General features: G+C 36.1%; 1 protein-coding gene across 2 annotated transcripts in view; it reads right to left on the bottom strand.

Annotated features, from left to right (window-relative positions):
• The window catches only part of NPSR1 (neuropeptide S receptor 1), a 220,460-nt gene that overhangs the window by 81,545 nt on the left and 113,340 nt on the right, over window positions 1–25,575 (bottom strand). For both annotated transcript variants that reach the window (XM_003811956.4, XM_057302845.1), the window contains exon 3: window positions 18,758–18,861. In XM_003811956.4, coding sequence (XP_003812004.1) covers window positions 18,758–18,861 — 104 coding nt within the window. The remainder of the gene's footprint in view (window positions 1–18,757; window positions 18,862–25,575) is intronic.

Here is a 25,575-nt window from a genome sequence, read left to right as displayed (position 1 = left end):
ATTTGTATTCTTTTCCCACTTTAAATATTTTATTATACTATCTTCTTACTTGGCTGATTTCTGATAAGTCAGAGGAAATTCTTATTATTGTTTATTTATCTGTAAGTTTCCCCCTCAACTTCTATCAGGATTTTATCTTTGTCTTTGGTTTTCTGCAGTTTGAATATAATATGCCTAGAGGTACATTTTTTCTGACATTTATTTTGCTTTGGTGTTCTCTGAGCTTCCTGGATCTCTGGATTGGTGTTTGTCATTAATTTAGAAAATTTTTCATCTTTTATTGCTTCAAATACTTCTTCTGCTCTTTTCTTTTTTTGGTATTTCTGTTATATGTGTGTGCTACACTTTGTGTAATTGTCCCACAGTTCTTGGGAATTCTATTAGATGTTTAAAAGTAGATTTTATTATTAGAGCAGTTTTAGATTAATAACATAATTGAGCAGAAGGTACAGATTTCCCATAAACCCCCTGTCCCCCATACACAGAGCCTCACTCACCATCACGCTTCCATGCAAGAGTGGTATATTTGTTACAGTGGATGAACCTACATTGACACATCATTATCACCCAAAGTTCATAGTTTACATTAGGATTCACTCTTGGTGTTATACATTGTATTTTGACAAAAGTATAGACATGTGTCCACTGTTATAGTATAGTACAGAGTAGTTCTACTGCCCTTTGTTCCCCCTCTGTGCTCTGCCTCCCTCTCCCCAAGCCCTGGCAACCACTAATGTTTTCACTTTCTCCAGAGTTTTGCCTTTTCCAGAATGTCATAAAGTTGGAATCTACAGTATGTAGCTTCTCAGACTGTCACTTTTGCTTACTAATATGCATAAATTTCTTCCATGTCTTTGCATGAGACATGTAACCTTTAAATAAGCTTGACAGCTCATTTCTTTTTAGCACTGAATAATATTTCATTGTATGGATGTACCACAGCTTATTTCTCCATTTACCTACCAAAGGACATCTTGGTTGCTTCCAAGTTTGGAAAATAGGAATAAACATGATATAAACGTTTGTATGCAGGTGTTTGTGGGAATATATGTTTTCAACTTATTTGGGTAAATACCCAGGAGCACAATTGCTGGAATGCATGGTAAGAATGTAATTTTGGAATAAACCACTAAACTGTCGCTGAAGTGGCTGTGCTATTTTGTATTCCCACTAGCAATGAGTGAACGTTCCTGTTGCTTCACATTCTCAATAGCATTTTGTATTGTTAATGTTTTAGATTTTGATTATTCTAATAAATATGCAGTGCTATATCGTTGTTTTAATTTGCAATTCCCTAATAACAAAGATATTCATAAGTATATGAGCATCTTTTCATTTACTTATTTGCCTTCTGTGTAATTTTTTGGTGAGGTGTCTGTTTTTTTGACCATTTTAAAATCAGATTGTTCATTTACTTTTTGTTGTGCTTTAAGAGCTCTTCTGCATATTTTGAATAACAATCTTTTATCAGGTATGCCTTTTGCAAATATATTCTCTTTAGTCTGTGGTTTGCTTCTCATTTGCCTTTTGCAGAGCAGAAATTTTAATTTTAATTTTAATAAATGCCAGCTTATCAGTTCTTTTTTTCATGGATCATGCCTTTGGTGTTGTATCTAAAAAGTCATCACCATACTCAAGGTCATCTAGGTTTTCTTTTATGTTCGTTTTTGTCATGGATATAAGATCTGTGTTTAGATTTATTATTAGGCGTGTGGATGTCTTCTTGTTTCAGCACCATTTGTTAAAATTATGACCTTTTCTCCATTGTATTTTGCTTTTTTGTAAATATTGGTTGACTATATTTTTGCCAGACTATTTCTGGGCTTGCTATTCTGTTCCATTGACCTGTTTGTTCTTTCACTAATAGCACACTGTCTTAATTACTATAGCTTCATAGTAAATATTGATTTGGGGAAGTATCAGTCCTTCAAATTTGTTCTTCACCTTCAATATTATGCTGACCATTCTGCATGTTTTGTCTTTCATATAAAATTTAGAATCAGTTTGTTGATATCCACAAAATAAGTTGCTGGATTACTGACTGGGACTGTGTTGAATCTACATAGAGTAAGTTGAGAAGATCTGACACCTTGACAATATTGAATCTTCCTATGTATACATGGAATAACTCTTTATTTAGTTTTTCTTTGATTACTTTCATTCAAGTTTCGTAGTTTTCCTTGTATAGATCTTGTACATATTTTATTAAATTTATACCTAATTATTTCATTTTCAGGTGTGCTAATGCAGATAATATTGTTTTTTAATATCAAATTATACTTGTTTATTGCTGTTATATAGGAAAGCAATGAACTTTTGTATATTAACATATTCTGTTATCTTGCTTTAATTGCCTATTAGTTCTGGGAGAGTTTTTTTGGTTAATTATTTTGGATTGTCTGCATAGACAATCATGTCACCTGCAACATTTTATTTCTCTCCTCCAATTAGTGTGTCTTTTATTTCCTTTTTTGTCTCATTGCACTAGCTAGGACTTACTGTACAATGATGAAAAGGAATGTGAGAGGGAAATCCTTGTTTTCTTCCTAATCTTAGCAAGAAAGCTCATAGTTTCTCACTATTAAATATGATGTCAGATGAAGGCTGTTTTGTAGATGTTATTTTTCAAGTTGAGGAAGATTACTTTCTATTCCTAGTTTACTGAATTTTTTTTGAAATCATAATAGGTGTTGTAATTTGTTAAACACTTTAAAAAAATCTGTTGTTATAATCTTGTGACTTTTCTTCTTTAGCCTATTGATATAATGGGTTACATTAACTGATATCCAATGTTGAACCAGTCTTACTTTTTTGGGATAAGCCTTACTTGTTTGTGGTGTATAATTCTTTTTTCTTTTTTTTAAGAGATAGGGTCTTACTCTGTCACCCAGGCTGGAGTGCAGTGGCACAATCATAGCTCACTGTAGCCTCTAACCCCTGGGCTCAAATAATCCTCCTGCCTCAACCTCCCAAGTAGCTAGGAGTACAGGTATGCACCACCATGCTTGGCTAATTTTTGTATTTATTGTAGGTACAGTGTCTTGCTATGTTGCCCAGGCTTATCTCAAGTGTATAATTATTTTTATAAATTTGTTGGATTGACTTGCTAATATTTGTTGAGAAATATTGCATCTATATTCATCAGATATATTGACGTGTTTTTTTCCTTGCAATATTTTTGTCTGCTTTTGGTATTAGTGTAATGCTGACCTTATACAATGAGTTAGAAAATATTGCCTCTGCTTCTATATTTTCAATGCAACTGTAGAGACTTGGTGTAGTTTTCTTTCCTAAATGTTTGGTGGAATACTCCAGTGAACCCATCTGGGCTTGATGCTTTCTGTTTTGGAAGTTTATTCAATAATTAATTCCTTTAATACAATTAACAGTATTTAGATTGCCTATTTCTCCCTGTATGAGTTATAATAGACTGTATCTTTCAAGGAATTGGTCCATCTTAACTAGGTTATAAAATCTGTGAGATAAGATTGTTCATAATATTCCTTTCTTAACCTTTCTAAAATTTTATTTTATTTTCAATTGAGCCAGAATAATTGTAATATTTATGTGGTACAATATGATGTTTTGATATGTGTATATATTGTGTAATGCTCAAATCAGGGTAATTAGAATATCCATCATCTTAAACATTTATCATTTCTTTATGGTGAGAACATTTAAAATCCTTTCTTCAAGTTATTTTGAAATATATAATACACTATTGTTTTTTATATTCACCCTGATGTGCAATAGAACACTAGAACCCGTTCCTCTATTTAACTTTAACATTGTACTCATTGACCAGTGTTCTCCCATACCCTCTTTCGCTTACCCTCACCAGCTTCTGCTAACCACCATTCTACTCTCAGCTTCTATGAGATCAACTTTTTAAGATTCCACATATCAGTGAAATCATGTAGTTTTCTTTCTGTGTGTAGCTTATTTCACTTGACACAATGTTCTCCAGGTTCATCTATGTTGTCACAGATGAAACAATTTCTTTCTTTTTTATGAATGAATAGTATTGCATATTATGTATATACCAAGATTTTTAAATTCATTCATCCGTTGATGGACATAGATTGTTGCCATATCTTGGCTATTATGAATAGTGCTGTAAAAAACACAGGACAGCAGATGTCTCTTTGACATACTGATTTCATTACTTTTGGGTTTATACCCATTAGTGGGATTGCTGGATCATATGGCAGTTCAATTTTTAATTTTTCAAGGAACTTCCATACTGTTTTTATAGTGACTGTTCTAATTTACATTCCCACCAACAATATGTAAGAGTTTCCTTTCTCCACATCCTTGCCAACACTTGTTATCATTTGTCTTTCTGTAGTAGCCATTCTAACTAGACTGAGGTGGTATCTTACTGTGGTTTGGATTTGTATTTCCCTGATGACTAGGGATGTTAAGCATATTTTCATATACATGTTGCCCATTTATATGTCTTCTTTTGTATATATATTTTTTGAGAAATGTCTATTCAGGTCATTTGCCCATTTTTTGGATTGGGTTTATTTTTTGTTTTTTGCTATTGAGTTGTTTGAGTTTCTCATATATTCTGGATATTAACTCCTCATCAGATGCATAGTTTGCCAATAGTCTCCCATTCTGTAAACTGTATCTTTACTCTGTTGATAGTTCTTTTGCTGTGCAGAAGCTTTTTAGTTTCCTGCAATCCCATTTGTATACTTTTGCTTTTGTTGCCTGTGCTTTTTGTTTTCCTAGATGGGGGTCTCACTATGTTGCCCAGGCTGGTCTTGAACTCCTGGGCTCAAGCAATCCTCTCACTTCAGCCTCCCATGTAGCTAGGACTACTAACTCATGCCAATATGCCTGGTTATTCATTGTTATTTTTACTTTTTGTAGAGACAGGGTCTTGCTATGTTTCCCAAGCTGGTCTCAAACTCCTGGTCTCAAATCCTCCTGCTTTGGCTTCCCAAGGTGCTGGTATTATAAGCATGAGCCACTGCACACAGTCTATGTTTTTGTTTGTTTGTTTGTTTTGAGACAGTGTCTCTCTCTGTTGCCCAGGCTGAAGTGCAATGGTGCTGTCATGGCTCACTGCAGCCTTGACACCCCGGATTCAAGCAATCCTACTACCTCAGCCTCCTGAGTAGCTGGGACTACAGACACACACCCACCATGCCTGGCATATATATATATATATATATATATATATATATATATATATACACACACACACACACACATACACACACACACATATACACATATATACACACACATATATACGTATATATACACACACACTTATATATATGTACATATATATGTGTGTGTGTATATATGTACATATATATATGTGTGTGTGTATATATGTACATATATATGTATATGTGTGTGTGTGTGTTTTTGTAGAGATAGGGGTTTGCCATGTTTCCCAGGCTGGTCTTGAATACCTGGGCTCAAGCCATTCACCAGCCTCAACCTCCCAAAGTACTAGGACTACATGCGTGAGCCACCATGCCTGGTACTATTTTTTAAATTGAGTTGTAGATGTTTCTAATATATTTTGGATATTAACCCTTTATCATACGTATGGCTTGTAAATATTTACTCCCTTTCCATAGGTCACCTTTTCATTTGATTCATTGTTTTCTTTATTGCACCAGAGTTATTTAGTTTAATGTTGTCCCACTTGTCTATTTGTGGTTTTGTTTCTTGAGTTTTTGGTGTCTTATCCAAAAAAATCACTGCCAAGAGAAATGTCAAGGAACATTTCCCCTGTTTTTTATCTAGGAATTTTATAGTTTAAGGTCTTACATTTAAGTCTTTAATCTGTTTTGAGTTGATTTTTTTCTGTATTGTATAAGTTAAGGGTTAAATTGCACTCTTCTCATGTAGATGTCCAGTTTTCCAACACCTTGTTGAGGAGACTATCCTTTCCCCATTGTTTATTTTTGGCACCACTGTTTATTTTTGGCATCACTGTTGAAGATCAGTGGACCATACATACATGGATTTATTTCTGGCTTCTTTATTCTGTTTCATCTGTCTATATGTCTGCCTTCATGCCAGTACAACACTGTTTCGATTACTGTAGCTTCATAATATATTTTTGTAAGCAGGAAGTGTGATGCCTTGAGCTTTGTTCTTTCTCAAATTAACACTGGCAATTCTGGGACTTTTGTGATTTAATTTGAATTTTTGATTTTTTTTTAATTTCTGTAAAACATGCTGTTGGGATTTTGATAGGGAATGCATTGAATCTGTAGATAGCTTTGATTTATAGACACTTTAAATGTATTAAGTCTGTATGTTTATGAAAACAGGATGCCTTTCCAATTTTTGTCTTGTTTAATTTCTTTCATCAATATATTATAGTTTTTTTGTATATAAGTCTATCACCTGCTTGGTTAACTTCATTTCTACGTATTTTATTCTTTTTGGAGTTATTGTAAATAGATTCTATTTTTTTTTGGATAGTTCATTGTTAGTGTATAGAAACATTACTGACTTTGCATGTTGATTTTGTATCCTACAACTACAGTAAATTCATTTGTTAGTTTTAACAGTTTTTTGGTGGTGTTTTGTGTTTTGTGTATATATATTATATTATATATTTTATATATTATATATATTTTAATATATAACATATATTATATACAATATATAACATATATTATATATGATATATATAACATATTACATATTATATATATGAATTATATATAATATATATATGTAGGATCAGGTCATCTTCAAACAGAAAATTTAAGTTTGTCCTTTCTGATGTGAATGCCTTTCTTTTTTCTTTTCTTTTTTTCTTGCCTTACTTCTCTGGCTAGAACTTCCAGTACTATGTTGAATAGAAGTTGCAATAGTGAGCATTCTTATCTTGTTCCTAATCTTAGAAGAAAAGCTTTTAGTTTACCACTGTTGACTGTGATGTTAGCAGTGGACTTGTCATATGTGGTCTTTATTTGTTGAAGCACTTCTCTTCTGTACCTAATTTGTTGAGCGTTTTTACTACAAAAAGATATTAAATTTTGTCATGATCTTTTTCTGCATCTATTAAGATGATCATATGCCTTTTATCTTTCATTTTGTTAATGTGGCATGTCACATTTATTAATTTGTGTATGTTAAACTATTGTTGCATTCCAGGAATAAATTACACTTAATCATGGTGAATAATATTTCAAATGTGCTATTGAAATATGTTTGCTAGTATTTTGTTGAGGATTTTTAAACCTATGTTCATCAGGGTTATTGCCCTGTAATTTTCTCATAGTATCTTGTCTGACTTTGTTATCAGAGTAATGCTGACTTTGTAACATGAGTTTGGAAGTAAACACTTTTTTCACTTTTTTGGGGGAAGACTTTGAGAAAGATTGCTATTAGTTCTTCTCTAAGTGTTTGGTAGAATTTTGCAGTGAAGCCATCTGATCCTGGTCTTTTCTTGGAATGGAAACATTTTATTACTGATTAAATCTCCTTAGTATTGGTGTGTTCAGATTTTCCATTCCTTTAATACTCAAAGTCTTGGTAGTTTTTGTGTATCTAGGAACTTATCCATTTCCTCTAGGTTATCTATTTTTTTTTTTTTTTTTTTTTTGCTCACTGAAACTTCCGCCTCCTGGGTTCAAGCGATTCTCTTGCCTCAGCCTCCTGAGTAGTTGGGATTACAGGGGCCCGCCACCACACCTGGCTAATTTTTGTATCTTTAGTAGAGACAGGGTTTCTGCATGTTGGTCAGGCTGGTGTCAAACTCCTGACCTCAGGTGATCTGCCTGCCTCAGCCTCCCGAAGTGCTGGGATTACAGGCATGAGCCACTACGCCTGGCTGACATTTAGTTTTTCATAGTCGCCTGTTATGATGCTTTTTGTTTCTATGGTATCAGTTGTAATGTCTCCGCTTTCATTTCTAATTTTATTTGAGTTTTCTTCTTTTTCCTAGTTATTCTAGCTAAAGGTTTGTCAATTTTATCTTTTCAAAAAACTAACTCTTCATTGATCTTTTCTATTGTTTTTCTATTCTCCATTTGTTTTCTTTCTTCTCTAATTGTTATTATTTCTCCCTTCTTATGAAAGGGAAACCCTGACTCTTCTTCTAGTAACTTAAGTAGTAATATTAGGTTATTTATTTTAAATCTTTTGTTTGATGTAGGTATTTATTGGTATAAACTCCCCTCTTAGACCTGCTTTTGTTGCATCCCATAAGCTTTGTTATGATGTGTTTTCATTTTCATTTATCTTAAGATATTTTAAAATTTTGCTTTTAATTTCTTCTTTGACCTATCGATTGTTGAGGAGTCTGTTGTTTAATTTTCACGTTTGTAACATTTTTGAAATTCCTTCTATTATTGATTACTAGTTTCATGTCATTGTTTTTGAAAAAATAATTTATATATTTCAATCTTAATTTTGTTGTGACTTGTTTTGTGGCTTACTCTATGATTATCCTGGAGAATGTTCCTTGGGTGCTTCAAAAGATTATATATTCTGCTGCCACTCGGTGAAATGTTCTATATGTGTCTATTAGGTCCATTTGGTCTAAAGTGTAGTTTAAATCCAATCGTTCTTTACTGATTATCTGTCTAGATAATCTGTCTATTAAAAGTGGGATTTTGAAGACCGATGATTTTATTGCAGTCTATTTCTCTCTTCAGGTCTATTAATATTTGCTTTATATATTTAGGTGATCCAGTGTAGGGTCCATATATATTTATAACTGTTATTTCTTCCTGATGAAATAATCCGTTTATTATTATACAATGACCTTATTTGCCCTGTTTTACTGTTATTGACTTAAAGTCTATTCTATGTGATGTAAATGTAGCAACCCCTCATCTATTTTGGTTTCCACTTGCATGGAATATCTTTTTTCCATTTTTACTTTCAGTTATATGTGCCCTAAATTGCCATTTTAATAATTATATTCTGGCTATCATATATTTTTTTTCTGTCTTCCACTCTTTCTGCTTTGTATGTTTTTTTCCCTTTCTTCTATTTTTCCTGTCTTCTTCTGTGGTTGATGCTTTTCTCTAGTGGTATGCTTTGATTCCTTACTTTTTATCTTTCATGTATCTACTACAGGTTTTGCTTTGTGGTTACCTTGAGACTTACAAAGGAATGTCTTATACTTATAACCAGCGATTTAAAAATGATAACTTAACTCTGATTACACACAAAAACTCTACACTTTTACTCTACCACCCCCATTTTAGTTTTTGATGTCACAATTTAAATTTTTTATATAGTATATCCCTTAACACACTACAAATATACCTCATTTTGTCATGATTTACTTTATTGTTCTTCACAGATAGTGCATTTTTTTTTTACAAATTGAAGGTTTGTGGCAACCCTGTGTTGAGCAAGTCTAACTGTCATTTTTCCAGCACTATGTGTTTATTTCATGTCTGTGTCATATTTTGGTTATTTCGAGCTTTTTCATTATTGTTATTATTACGTCCATTAAGGCTATCTGTGATCAAGTGATGTTTGATGATACTATTGTAATTGTTTTGTGGTGCTGTAAATCGCATCCATATAAGGTGACAAACTTAACTGATAAATGTTGTGTGCATACTGACAGCTCCACCAACTGGTTGTTGCTCCATCTGTCTCCCTCTCCTCAGCTGTTCCTATTCTCTGAGACACAGTAATATTGAAATTAAGCCAATAAATAGCCCTGAAATTGTCTTTAGGTGTTCAAGTGATAGGAAGAGTCACACATGTCTCACTTTAAATCAAAAGCTAGAAATGACTTAGCTTAGGGAGAAAAAGCATGTCAGAAACCAAGATAGGCCAAAAGCTTAGTTTTGGGCCAGTTAGCCAAGTTGTGAATGTAAGGGAAACTTTCTTGAAGAAAAGTAAAATGACTACTTCAGTGAACACACAAATTACAAGAAAATGAAACAAGCTTACTGCTGATATGGATAAAGTTTTAGTGGTCTGGATATATGATCAAACTAATTGCAACATTAAGCCAAAGCCTAATCCAGAACAAGTTCTTAAACTCTCTTCACCTCTATGAAGGCTGAGATAGATGTGAAAGCTGCAGCAGAAAAGTTTGAAGCTAGCATAGTTTGTTTCATGAGGTTTAAGGATCGAAGTTGTCTCTGTAACATAAACATGCAAGGTAAAGCATCAAGTGATAATATAGAAGTTGCATTAAGTTATCCAGAATATTGAGGTTAGATAACTGATGAAGGTGGCTACAGTAAACGATAGTTTTTCAGTGGAAACAAACAGTAAAATACTAGAAGAAGATGCCATCTAGCGCTTCTATAGCTAGAGAGGAGAAGTCAATGCCTGGCTTCAAAGCTTCAAAGGACATCATGATATTCTTTTTAACAGCTAATGCAGGTGGTGACTTTGAGTTGAAGCCAATGCTCATTGATCATTCTAAAGATCCCAGGGCCCTTAACAATTAGACGAATCTACTGTGCCTGTGCTCTATAAATAAAACAACAAAGCCTAAAGGGCAGCACATCTGTTCACAGCATGGTTTACTGAATATTTTAAGCTCCCTGTTGATATCTACTGCTCAGAAAAAAAGATTCCTTTCCAAATATCACTGCTCATTGACAATGCACAGTGTTGCCCAAGAGCTTTGATGAAGATGAACAAAAAGATTAAACTTGTCTTCATTTCTGCTAACACAACATCCATTTTGCATCCCATAGATCAAGGAGTGATTTTGACTTTCCAGTGTTATTATTTAAGAAATACATTTTGTAAGGCCATGGCTGCCATAGATAGTAATTCCTCTGCTGGATCAGGACAAGAGAAATTGAAAACCTTCCAGAAGGACTCACTACTTAGATGTCATTAAGAACATTCATGATTTATGGGAGAAGGTGAATGTATCAACATTTACAGGAGTGTAGAAGGTTGATTCCAACTCTAATGAATGACTTTGATGGGTTCAAGATTTCACTGGAGAAAGGTACTGCAAAAGTGGTGGAAATAGCAAGAGAAATAGAATTAGAAGTGGAGTGTGTACATGTGACTGAATTGCTTCACTTTCTTAATAAAACTTGAATGGATGAGGAGTTGCTTATTATGGATGAGCAAAGAAAGTGATTTCTTGAAATGGAATCTACTCTTGGTGATAATGCTGTGAACATTGCTGAAATGATAACAAATAATTTAAACTAGTACATAAATGTATTTGATAAAACAGTGGCAAGATTTGAGAGAATTGATTCCAATTTTGAAAGAAGTTCTACTCTGGGTAAAATGCTATCAAACAGTATTGCATACTACAGATAATTTTTTATATGTAAGGAAAAGCCAATTGATGCAACAAACTTTATTGTTGTCTGATTTTAAGAAATTGCCACAGCCACCACAACCTTTGGCAACCACCACCCTGATAAGTCAGCAGTCATCAACATCAAAGCAAGACCTTCCAACAGTAAAAAGGCCAATATTTGATGAAGGCTCAGATGATTGTTAATCTTTTTATTTTAGCCATTAAGTATTTTTAAATTAACATGTATACTTTTTAGACATATTATCACACATTTAAAAGGCTGCAGTAAAATGTAAATATAACTTTTATATGTACTGGGAAACACAAATATTGTGATTAGCTTTATTGTGATATTTGCTTTATTTAGGCATTCTGGAATTGAACCCACAATATCTCTGAGGTATACCTCTATTGTAGCTATTATTATTTTTAATAGTTTTGTCTTTTAGCCTTTATCCTAATGATATCAGTGGTTTCCACACCACCATTACATTATTAGAGTATTGTAAATGTACTTACTTTTAACAGTGAGTGATATACTTTTATATATTTTCTTTCTTTTTTTATTATTGTTATACTTTAAGTTTTAGGGTACATGTGCACAATGTGCAGGTTAGTTACATATGTATACATGTGCCATGTTGGTGTGCTGCACCCATTAACTCATCAATTAGCATTAGGTATATCTCCTAATGCTATCCCTCCCCCCTCCCCCCACCCCACAACAGTCCCCAGAGTGTGATGTTCCCCTTCCTGTGTCCATGTGTTCTCATTGTTCAATTCCCATCTAAGAGTGAGAACATGCGATGTTTGGCTTTTTGTCCTTGCAGTAGTTTACTGAGAATGATAATTTCCAATTTCATCCATGTCCCTAAAAAGGACATGAACTCATCCTTTTTTATGGCTGCATAGTATTCCATGGTGTATATGTGCCACATTTTCTTAATCCAGTCTATCATTGTTGGACATTTGGGTTGGTTCCAAGTCTTTGCTATTGTGAATAGTGCCACAATAAACATATGTATGCATGTGTCTTTATAGCAGAATGATTTATAGTCCTTTGGGTATATACCCAGTAATGGGATGGCTGGGTCAAATGGTGTTTCTAGTTCTAGATCCCTGAGGAATTGCCACACTGACTTCCACAATGGTTGATCTAGTTTACAGTCTCACCAACAGTGTAAAAGTGTTCCTATTTCTCCACATCCTCTCCAGCACCTGTTGTTTCCTGACTTTTTAATGATTGCCATTCTAACTGGTGTGAGATGGTATCCCATTGTGGTTTTGATTTGCATTTCTCTGATGGCCAGTGATGGTGAGCATTTTTTCTGAGGAACTGGTACTATTCCTTCTGAAACTATACCAATCAATAGAAAAAGAGGGAATCCTCCCTATCTCATTTTATGAGGCCAGCATCATCCTGATACCAAAGCCTGGCAGAGACACAACAAAAAAAGAGAATTTTAGACCAATATCCTTGATGAACATTGATGCAAAAGTCCTCAATAAAATACTGGCAAACCAAATCCAGCAGCACATCAAAAAGCTTATCCACCATGATCAAGTGGGCTTCATCCCTGGCATGCAAGGCTGGTTCAATATATGCAAATCAATAAATGTAATCCAGCATATAAACAGAACCAAAGACAAAAACCACATGATTATCTCAATAAATGCAGAAAAGGCCTTTGACATAATTCTACAACCCTTCATGCTAAAAACTCTCAATAAATTAGGTATTGATGAGACGTATCTCAAAATAATAAGAGCTATCTATGACAAACCCACAGCCAATATCATACTGAATAGGCAAAAACTGGAAGCATTCCCTTTGAAAACTGGCACAAGACAGGGATGCCCTCTCTCACCACTCCTATTCAACAGAGTGTTGGAAGTTCTGGCCAGGGCAATTAGGCAGGAGAAGGAAATAAAGGGTATTCAATTAGGAAAAGAGGAAGTCAAATTGTCCCTGTTTGCAGATGACATGATTGTATATCTAGAAAACCCCATTGTCTCAGCCCAAAATCACTTTTGTATATTTTCATGTCACTAATTAGCTTGCTCTTTTTTTTTCCTTTAGTTTGAAGATTCTGTGTAAAATTTTTGGAAAATAGGTTTGGTGGTGATGAACTCTTTCAGCTTTTGTTTGTCTGGGGAAATCTTTCTCTCTACTTGATTCCTAAAGGACAGCTTTGTTGGGTAAATATTTTTGGTTGGCAGTTTGTTTTTCTTTCCTTACATATGTTCTTCTAGTCTCTCCTGTTCTGCAAGGTTTCTGCTGAGAAATTTTCTGCTACCCTTGTTATAACTCTCTTATATGTGATTTGCCTCTTCTCTCTTGCTGTTATCAGGATTTTCTCTATGTTTTTGATTTTTGACAGTTTGATTATAATATGTCTTGGTGTAGTCTTATTTTCATTAAATCTGATTAGAAACTTCTGACCTTCTTGTACACCTGGATATTTGTATCTTTCCCCAGATTTGCAAACTATTCTGCTATTATTTCTTTAAATAATCTCTATTTTTTGTCTCTCTCATCTCCTTCTATAACTCCTATAACTTGTATAAGATAGTTTGGCTATGTTCCTACCCAAATATCATCTTGAATTTTAGTTCCCATAATCCCTACATGTCATGGGAGGGATTCAGTGGGAGGTAATTAAATCATGGAGGTGGTTTCCCCCATGGTATTCTCATGATAGTAAGTTCTCATGAGATCTGATGGTTTTATAAGGGGCTTCTCCTTTTGCTCAGTTCTCATTCTTCTCTCTCCTGCCACCTTGTGAAGGACATGTTTGCTTTCCCTTCCACCATGATTATAAGTTTCCTGAGGCCTCCCCAACCCTGTAGAACTGTGAGTCAACTAAAGCTCTTTCCCTTATAAATTACCCAGTCTTGAATACGTTCTTATAGCAGTATGAGAATGGACTAATGCATTGCACATTTTCTCTTTTGATGCTGCCTCATAAATCTCTTAAGCTTTCTTCATCTTTTCTCATTCTTTTTTCTTTCTTCTTCTTTAGTTGTATATTTTCAAATAACCTGTTTTTCACTTCACATATTCTTTGTCTACTTGATAATTTCTGCTGGATGCTGTCTAGTGCATTTATTATTTCATTTATTATGTTTTTTAGCTCCAGAATTTCTGTTTAATTAAAAAATAATTTCAGTCTCTCTCTTTAATTCTTTGTTTTGGTTGTACTGTTTTACTGATTTCATTGAATTGCTTCTCTGTACTTTAAGTTCACTAAGCTTTCCTAAAAAAATTATTTTGATTTTTTTGGTCAAGCATTGCATATATCTCTATTTCATTGGGGCCAGTTACTGTAAAATTACTGTGTTCTTTTGATGATGTTATGTCTGTTTTTTTATGTTTATTTTTGCCTTATGTTGATGTGTGTGCATTTGGTAAAGCAGTCAAATGCACACACATCAATATAAGGGAAAAATAAACATCAACAAAACCAAAAAGAATCACCTTCCAGATTTTATGAACTAGTTCACTATGGAAAGACCATACCCTATGAGGGAGGGTTTATTGGGTGGGATAGCATCAGTGATGGTGCAGATTTGTAGTCTCTGTGTAGCTTTTTCAGCTCAGGTCAGAGTTGATAAAGATCATAAGGATCCTCAGTGGCCAAAGCAGTGGATATTGGCAGTAGCAGCAAGAATTGATAGGGTCTTCAGTGGTGATGGCTGCTAAGGTTCTTCTGATCTTTCCCCCCACCAGGGAAGCTGGAGCTGAGAAGATTTCTCTTGGTACTAGATCTGGCTTGTAGGGCCTCTCTTAGTGGCAGTATCACCAGTGTCTGATGGGTGACACTCATGGAGTAGCCATGAAACTGAGGTCTGATGCATGGGCTCACATGGAGAGATTATGGCTCTGGGATTAGAATGGTAATGACATTGGTGCTCAAGGTGCAGATGCCCCTTCTGCTGCATGGTATAGTATGTGAGGCATGAGTGCACATGCAAAGTAGTGTGGGAGCTGAGAACACAGTCTTTCAGTGGCTTCAGGGTTGGGGCAAGGCGTAGCTTTCTATGGCTGAGCTGTTGCCCAGGGCACAGGTGCCCCTGCTGTAATGTTGGTAATAGTATACATATAAATTAGTCAAGGAGACAAGAATGAGAGCACAGGTATGCACAGAATTATAATGGCTCTGAGGCCTGGGTGGGGCTAGCTCTCTATGGTGGTTAAGTCAGTGTCTGGAGTGTGGACACATGCAGGCAGAGTTTAACATTGGGGCTTGGAGTGTTAACTAGCTTACTATGGTGCTGGCTGTGGTGTTAAAAACATGGGTGAGCCCAGTGTAGTCAGACTATCAGTCTGGAGTGTGGGCATTCTCAGGGTGGCCATGGCTCCAGGGCTGGAGCTTACACATGGTTGGGAGAGGTGATGACCCCATTCCCAAAGCAGCTCGACAGCAACTGCTTCTTGGGGGATAGGAGGAAGGTATAGCCACATCTCCCCCTCTGGGGTTCTCTTGCAGGAATGACTGTTGGTTACTCAGTGGGAAAAGATGCTAGTGTCTCCTGTGGAGCAGGCCACTAGAGACAATGTTGGTCCTTTCTGTGTCTAATACTGATAGCTTCCACCTTTCTTCTTTGTTCCTAGCCAAATCATCGCCTCTTAGGTGTGCCAATCACACCAGCAATTCTTTCTATGTGGTTATTCTCCATTTTTTCCTTCACGATGTTGCTGCAAATTCTTTAATGGGCCCTTGAGTCCTCTCTGGGCTATTTTAGTTTGTGAATAGCTGTCTATACTTGAATGCTTTGGAGGGATTAATATCTGCTACTCCATGATCTTGATGATAGGTCCTAAACAGAGATTTTCTTACATTCTAGAAACTATTAATTCCCCCATTCATTGCAGAGGAAGTCTGTGTGAATGTTGGAGCATGATTTTGACACTTAGCCAGGCAACTTACAATTCTGTCTTTGCCCTCACTTCCTGCTTGCACAAAGCCTCAAGATCATTCACAGGTTACAGCTCAGTGCCTTCTCTATTTTTTCCTTAGGATGAGCATAGTCCTGGGCATATACCTGGTCTTCTAGATTTTTGGGAATATGTCAGAGATTTTCAAATCCCCTACGGATATCTCATTACTCAGCTTATGTTCTTAAGCTTTGGTTAGTCTATTGTTTTCCCTGACTATTATCCAATACCTTAGCCATAAGCAAAGTTAATCAATTGCCTGTAACTGTTTTGATGAATGCCCAGAGGAGAAAGGTTTTTCACAGTGGGTGAGTTCTGATTTAAGTAAAATAAAGACAGCCTTGCAAGTGGAGTCTTCCAGAGAACTGCCAGACGTGTCAAATAATGGCAATTTCTTGGGAATTTGAAAGGGCTCTATCCCTGTTTTGCTTTCTGCAGTGGCTGTCAGACAATTTGTTTTCACTATGAATGAGAGCTATTACTTTTAAAGGCTGTTACAGAGTTGGATACTGGGGGCTGAGAATAATGCAAGCCAAAGCACTGCAAAGCTCATTTTTCTCACTGAGATTCAGCCATTTTCCTGAATAAATGCTCCCTGAGTAATTGCAAGTGTTTGGTTAATTTCCAGAGTTTTACAAATTTGATTCTGACATTTTTTGCCAATTTTCTTGCTTTCTTTATAGAAGAGAGAATTATCAGAATTTCTTTCTCTATCGTTTTCCCTATGTCAAAAGATATATTTTATATATAGTCTTAACATTTATTGTAGATACAGTTAGAAAAAATTTTACTGACATGAATATTTCTAAATCAAGAAGACATTTTAAAGTTAACAATTGGGAGAAACCATAGGTTATCAAATGCTTTGGAAAAATATGAAGATAGTGTGGTTGCCAACCTCCAACATGTCGAAAATAATCCTTACTTCCTAGTTTTGTGGTTCTTCTTTTCCCATACTAAATCCAAGTTGATTTGTACAACCAAAATAATCATATGAAAGTGATGGTGTATGACCTTTGAGACTAGTTCATAAATACGTTGCCACTTCTACCTCGGTCACTTGAATAGGTTATTCTTGGAAAAGCCAGCTACTATGTTGTGAGGACACTAAAATGTACCTATAGAGAGGCCCATGTGGAGAACTGAGTATTCCACTAAAGCCAGTACTAATTTACCACCTATGTGAGTGATCCATCTTGTCCAGTCCCAGCCAAGCGTTCTGATGACTACAGTACCACAAAGCATCTGACCGAACCTTTTGATAAGCCTTTATCCAGATCTGCCTAGCCAAGCTGTTCCTGAATTCTCGACTAATAGAAACTGTGAGATAATAAATGTTTATTGTTTTAAGCCACCAAGTTTTGTCATAATTTGTGTCTCAGCAATTGATTGCTAATATAATAAGCAATTGAAAGCATTTATTTACAAGGAAGCAAATATCCTCAGAAAGAAATTGAAATATGTTTTTAAAAATTTCCCCTGAGAAAATACTAGCCGTACATAATAGTAAAGGCTCTTTCAGACATACCAAACTTTCAAGGTTATATTCAGAGCACAAAAGAAGATTGTAACTATTCCATATTCATTTTCTGAATATGGAATAACTTCATTACCATGACCTGAAAATAATAAAACCAATGAAAAAAATTATAATTTTGCTTAGTGAAAGATTCTACTAACAAATGGAATCTAGCAGGATAAAGCTTTCTAGAAGTGCATTATATACACATAAAGCTATAATAATTTAGACCAGAAGTACTAGCATCAGAATAAAAATATATTAATAAAAAATAATTGTAAGAACTCAGAAACAGCACATCAAACCTAATACCAGTTATGAAATAATCCATTCCTTCCAGACTTAGTTGAAGTGTCTAAATCTACATTATAAACATCTAATGCATATTAACAAGTATGTATATATGTAAATATGTATATATAATATTTTAAATCAAATATACATATGATACATAAATATGGCTTACAATGAAGCAGATTGACATTTGAAGCATCAATATCTTTAATCTAAAAATAGATCTTAGAAAAACTAAAAAAAGTCTCTCAGTTATAAAATCATTCAAAAAGGAAAATAGGAAATTTGAGAGGAAGAAATTCAAATGCCAATAGATACTTTAAAAAGTATAATTTAGGCAGTAATTCAATAGGTAATGGTTATGTTCTAACAAATTCCCCTTGGTTTACAAAAAAGAGCAGTAGCCAGCGCTGAGTTCATTTGAGAAGTGAAAGGTAAATATAATTAACAAACTTTTTGGAGATTATCCACAATATGCCAAAATCCTTAGTATTGACCCAGACATTTTATTTAACATTTGAAATATGAATGCTTTACATCCTTAGCATTGCTCATTTGTGGCTCATTCGTGTTTTCTTTATATAGATACTATTTTTAGCAAAGGAAATACATTAAAAATCAAATTTTCATTGCCCTTCTACCTAGGAGAAAGCGGGCAGTTTGATGCATAGGAATGCAAGGTTTTATATGATTTTCCTTAGATAAATCTAAAAGCTAACTCTGGTATCAGTTTGTCTCATCACATTTGGAAGGTGTGACATACCTGCAAATAGCGGACCACTCGGCAAACCAGGTCAGGTGCCATGAAGTCTCCAGTGAATCGCCAAATAATATCTGTCAAGATGTTGACCAGTCCTGTGAAAGAATCTAACAAAAACATACAAGTGCTTACATTCAGGGTTTATTTTTATTTTTATTTTTATTTTTCACATTTGCAGCTAAGCCACAATAGAAATGAAATCCTGGGGAGGTTCATTTTTAATTTTTTTCCTTCCTGCTTTATCAGATGGCCACTGAGGAAATGCAAAGCAAGGTAGGAGTTCTTTGACTTATATTATTGAAGCTTCCTACCACTTAAATGTAACCACCTAGGAAGAATTTCAGTAATGACTGAAGAGGAATCATGCTAATCATAGAGTTGACTTTTTAAGTCACAGAACAGAAGTTTTCAGGGTATGTAGGTCTGTACTAAAGAAAGCACTGTGTGAGAATCAAGAGGACAAAATTGAGAAAAGCAAAATCGTTATCTTTGGAGAATACTTCAAAATTCCCCTTACTACACCCATTATTTTGCAAATTGGACCTCTTGTTTCTCCTTATGCCCAGTCTTAGTCGCCCTCCTCCCAGGTTTCTTTGCTTTCTTCTCCTTTCCACTTTCAACCTCTACACTTGGAAAACAGCAAGTGTATGATCTATCCATTTAATTAATGTACTTGGTTGAATTACAGAGGCACTAAGGCCAAGGTCAGGACATTTTTCCTCTTGTGGGCAGGTCATCTGTACTCCATTCTATAGTTACAGATTGTACAAGCTGTGCAGATGTTTATAGCAGAAATGGCAAAATAGGCTATATGTCTAAAAACTGCCCCTCACCCCTCCATGACAGACATCACTAATTTATCACGTAATCCAGAATCTTTCTCAAAAGAGTGCTGCAGGCAAGGTTGCAGAATAGAAGGTTCCATTGATCGTTCCCTCTTCCTCCCTCAGCAAGGACACTAATTTAGCAACTATCTACACATAAAAAAAGTAGCTTTGTAAGCACCAAAAATCAGGTGAGCTCTCATAGTGCTTGGTTTTAACTTCATATTGCTGAAAGAGGCACTGAAGAAGTAGAAAAAAAAAAAAAAAACAGTTTTAAATCTCTGACGCCACCACTCTCCCATCCCCCAGCAATGGCAGCAGGGTGTGGAGAGCATTCCTAGGTGCCAGGGGAGAAAAGCACAGCAATTGTGAGGCATTGAACTTAGTGCTGTCCTATTATAGCATAAAAGAAAACTGGGCCAAACTCAGCTGATGCCCCACCCCATGGAGACAGCATTTATATTAGCTCTAGCCAGAAGGAAATCACCAATCCTGGTGGTCAGAACTTGAGTTCCCACAAGCCTTACCACTGCAAGCTAAAGTGCTCTAGGGCTCTAAATACACTTGAAAGTCAGTCTAGGCCACAAGGAGTGCAACTTTCAAGCAAGTTCTAGTTCTGAACTGGGCCCAGAACCAGTACACTGGGGAGGCACATGGCCTACTGAGATACCAGCTTGGGTGGCTAAGGGAGTTCTGGCACTACCCCTCCCCTAACCCCAGGCTGCAATTCTCACAGCTCCAAAAGAGGTCTCTTTCTTCCACTTAAGGAAAGGAGAAGAAGGAGAAGGAAGGAGTAGGAAGGATTTTGTCTTACATCTTGGATACCAGCACAGTCACAAAAGGAGAGGGCACTAGTCAGCTCTGAGAGGCCCCCTTTCCAAGCTCTAGCTCCTGGATGGCATTTCTAGACATGCCCTAGGCCAGAAGGGAAACTACTGCCTTGAAGGGAAGGACATAGTCCTGGCAACATTCATCACCTGCTAACTAAAGAGTCCTTGGGCTCAGAATAACCAGCAGCAATACCCAGGTACATTGAAGACTTTGGATGAGACTCTGAGACTTGCCAATCAAAAGTCACCAAGTGGCTGAACGGATTGAAAAAAAAAGGGATTCAATGATCTGTTGCTTACAAGAAACACACTTCACCAATAAAGACACAAGGCACATGTAGGCAGAAAATAAAGGGATGGGAAAAGATATTCCATGTCAATGGAAACCACAAAAGAGCAGGGCTAGTTATGCTTATATCAGGCAAAATAGATTTCAAGACAAAAACTATAGGAAGAGATAAAGAAGGTTACTATATAGTGAAAAAGGGGTCAATTCAGCAAGAGAATATAACAATTGTAAATATATATGCACCCAACACTGGAACACCCAGACATATAAATTAAATATTGTTAGAGCTAAAGAGAGATGTAGACCCCATACAATAATAGCTGGAGACTTCAACACCACAATTTCACCATTGGACAGATCTTCCAGACAGAAAATTGGTAAAGAAACACGAGAGTTAATCTGTGCTATAGACCAAACAACAGCTGTAGAATACACATTATTTTCCACAGCACAGGGGTCATTCTCAAGAGTCGACTATATGTTAAATCACTAAAAAGCCTGAAAACATTAAAACAAAACAAAATAATATGAAGCATCATCTCTGACCATAATGGAATGAAACTAGAAATCAATAACAAGAGGAATTTTGGAAACTATACAAATATATGGAAATCAAACCATATGCTCCTGAGTGACTAGTGGGTCAATGAAGAAATTAAGAAGAAAATTTAAAAATTTCTTGAAACAAATGATAATAGAAACACAACATACCAAAAGCTATGGGATACAGCAAAATCACTAAGAGGGAAGTTTATAGCTATTAGTACCTACATTGAAAAAGAAGATAAACTTTAAGTAAACAACTTAATGATGCATCTTAAAGAACTAGAAAAGGAAGAGCATAACAAACTCAAAATTAGGAGCAGAAAATAAATAATAAATATCAAAGCAGAAATAAATGAAATTGAGATGAAGAAAACAATACAAAATATCAATGAAACAAAAAGTTGGATTTTTGAAATGTCATGCAAAATTGACAAACCTTTAGCCAGACTAATAAAGAAGAGAGAAGACTCAAATAAATAAATTGTAAATAAATTGGAAATTACAGAAGAAAGGAACAAATTCCTAGATGCATACAATGTACCAAGATTGAACTATGACCAATAACAAATAACAAGATCTTATAATAAAATGTCTTCCAATAAAGAAAAGTTCAGGAACTGATGGCTTCTCTGCTGAATTATACCAAACATTTAATGAAGAACTAATATCTTACTCAAACTATTCTGAAAAATAGAGGAGGAGGGAATACTTCCAAACTCATTCTACGAAGCCAATATTATCCTGATACCAAAACCAGACAAAGACACATCCAAAAAAATCAGAGTCTGTATTCACATGAAACAGACAATAATATTCATTTTCTGCTTTGCCCATGGCTATGTTACCTCTTCAAACATCTGTCATAATAAGGTCTGAAGAGACATGGACCATCTGAACATTCTGTAGAATATCACATTGATCCATTTACATCAAAGATGTCATTAAGAGTCAACAAGAAGTGTCTAATACATTTGAGGCATTGGTAGGACACATACACTCTGGAGGGTGAGAGACAAACCCTGTGAAAATTCAGGAATATGCCACATCGGTAAAGTTTTTAGTGGTTCAGTAGTGAAAGTCTGCTAGAATACCACTCCCACCACTGCATTTTCAAGTAAAAGTTAAATTGCTGTATCTTACATTCTCAATCTCAATAAATAGAGCAAGATACCTGGTAGGCCTCTTTGTGTTTTGGAGGCAACACATTCCACATCTAGGAATATTTTTGTTCCCATATACTGAACTACATAGAAGTCTCACAGCTTTGAGTGGGCCTGGAGCAAGAAAGCAAGAAAGGGCTCTGCAGCATGTATGGGCTGCAGTATAAGCAACCCTACTACTTGGGGCATATGATCTGGCTGACCCCATGGTGCTGAATGTGTTAGTGGGGAAAGATACAGTTTGTAGTTGATGGATGCCCAAGTGAAAGAATCAGAATGCAGGCCCCTAGGGCTCTGAAGCAATGCCATCCATTTTCAATATAAAGTTATACACCTTTTGAGAAACCCTTCCTAGAATGTTGCTGAGCCTTGGTCAAGATGGAACAGCTGATAATGGGGCACCAAATGTATTTGGAACTGACCATTATGAGCTAGATTATTGCCAATGCACTAAGTCATACACTCAGACGTGTCCCACAGCCTTCTATTGGAAAATGGAAATGGCACATCTGGGATCAAACCCATATGGGACTAGATCGGCATGAGGAGGCTGCATGAGCAAGTAGCACAGATGCCTCCATGTCAACCACCAGGGTTGTACCAGTGCCCTTGCATAGCTCACACTTATGGCTATATGGGGGTTCTCTATGACTAGCTGAAAGGGAGGTAAAAGGCCAATCCTGGCTGACAATGGGTTAGTTCCTTAAGTAGCTGTAAAGCAAAAATAGATGGTCACTGAAGTACAGCTGAATTATGGGGTAGCCTTGGAAGACAGTGGAGAAGGAAGATCTTCCCAATGAATGAAGCTGCAAGCAATGAATATGGTTATCTATTCGTGTGGAAGAAAAATTGTCCTAAGGTGTGAATATATGTATAGGTTTCTGCAAGTAGCCAATAGTCTAGCTGTGTGGACAGGGACCTGAATGAAAGGGACTTGGAGATTGGAAACAAGAGTCTGAGACAGAGACATGTGGTTGGGACTATGAGAGTGGGCACAATGTGTGAAGATTTTTGTGTCATGCATTTAACACTAATTGGAAAGCATCAAGTACACAAGAAGCACTGAAAAAACAAATAGACAAGATAACTTGTCCAGTTGACATTATCCAGGCTTTGTCATTGGATTAAGTACTGGCATGATGGGCACATGAATAGAGTGGCCACAGTGGCAGAGAGCAAGACTACTCATTAGCCAATACAATGGACTACCAATTATCCTGGCAAATCTAGCTACTGCTGATTTTGAATGTCCAACTTGCTAACAAGAGAGACCAACAAGGAGCCCTCAATAGGTTACTAGGTCTTCAGGAGATTCGACTGGTTGATTTGTGGCAAGTTGACTACATTGGGTCCCCTCTGTCCTGCATCAGCCAGCTGTCCATCCTTCCAATGATGCACTTATTCTGGGTATAAGCTTTCCTTTCCTGATCTCTGAGTCATAGTCAACACAGCTAACTATTATCTGGGGGCTTTTAGATTACCAAACAAGAAGGGAAATCCACACAACATAGTATGTGATCAGGGGACCCACTTAATTGTGAAGGGGGTGTAGGATAGCTCATGATCCTAGAACCTACTGTTTGTATTACATACTACAGCAGACAGAAGTAGCTGTACTTTTAGAGCCCTAGAATGAACTACTGAAGGAACATATGAAGTGCCACTTAAAGGTAATGCTCTGAAAGGTTAGGGTCCCATCCTTTAAAGTGCAGCATATGTGTTAAATCAGAGCCCACTTCATGGTGTTGGGTCCCTAACAGGAAGTATACATAGGACTTAGAATCAAGGGGTAGAGGAAGAAATGGCCTAAGTTAACATCACTCCCATTGACCCACTGAAGGGCTTTGCACTTCTTCATCTGCACCTCTGTGCTCTTCAAGTTGGAGGTCCTGGTCACCAAAGGAAGTGTACTTCAGCCAGGGAACATAGCAAAGGTACCATTGAACTAAAAGCTATGGCTGCCACCAGGGCACATTGGACTCTTTGTGTCTAGGGACTAGCAGGCAAGAAGAGGAGTCACCATCTTGGCAAGAGTGATTGGGAGTGACTAGCAGATGGAGGTAGAGCTGTTTTTACACAATGAGAAAGGCAGGCATATGGGGAGAACACAGGCAGTTTACTTGTAACTGTCAAGTTGTGATTGATGGCAGACAATTAGTGGATGGGGCCAGGGATGTTAAGCATCTTCAGCAGGCCCCCAACACAGGGTTGTTCAGATTATTTATGCTCTAGGGTGCCCTGCCCCTGCTGTTGTGGAAGGGTGAATGGGGGCTGAAATTGAGTCTTCATTATTGTCATGCAGACATACATCCTGGTTGTACAAAGACAAGGCAAATATTGACTCTTTTCTGTACTACCCATGGGCTGTACCCTAGTATTAAATTATCCAGCTCAGAATTCCAATCATGCCTCTGTTGAGAAGCACCATTAGGCTTTATGAGAGATTTGTGGTTTCTGTGCGATTCTAGTCAGACAGAGAACTGGGCAGAACTCTGCTCAGAAATAGAGTATGCACTTGGCTGGGTTCAGGCTCTTAGAAAATCAAACAGCTGAACAACAAAAGAAACTGCAACTTTGGGGATTAATCTAGGATACTCATAATTTCATTTCCAATAGTTTATTTTTATTGCTATGTTTCTGCTAAAGAGCAATAGTAAAAATGGAAAGTCACACTGTCATTTGGTTAATTGCTTTCTGAATATTGGAAAATGAGGTTTATTAATGTTAGAACAGAAGGAGCTCAGGGTATGGCATGCAGCAAGTGCTGAGCACATGCTTGAATGAATTGCCATTGTGGTTTGAAAAGGCTTTAAGAAAAACAAAACAAAATAAAACTTTTTATTTTGAAATAATTAGAGACTCACAAGAAGTTACAATAAATGGTACAGAAAGGTTTCATGTGCCTACCACACAGCATCCCCCAATGGTGACATCCTACATAACTCTAGGTAGACTTCATGGTTTAAAAGAGAATTACTACCCTTAACCTGACTTCTCTAGAACACAGAACATGATTGTGAGGGGTTATTAAGCGGTTATTATATCCTTGGCAAGGTTCTAAGTAGTTAGAATCATTAACTTATTTAATCTCACAACAAACTGAGATAAAGTCTCCATTTTATAGATGAACAAAATAAGAAAGGTTAGAACATTTTAAGATTTCAGAGAAAGT

This window comes from Pan paniscus, chromosome 6 (assembly GCF_029289425.2).
Source record: "Pan paniscus chromosome 6, NHGRI_mPanPan1-v2.0_pri, whole genome shotgun sequence".
NCBI lineage: Eukaryota > Metazoa > Chordata > Mammalia > Primates > Hominidae > Pan > Pan paniscus.
This window is presented reverse-complemented; position numbering and strand designations above follow the sequence as displayed.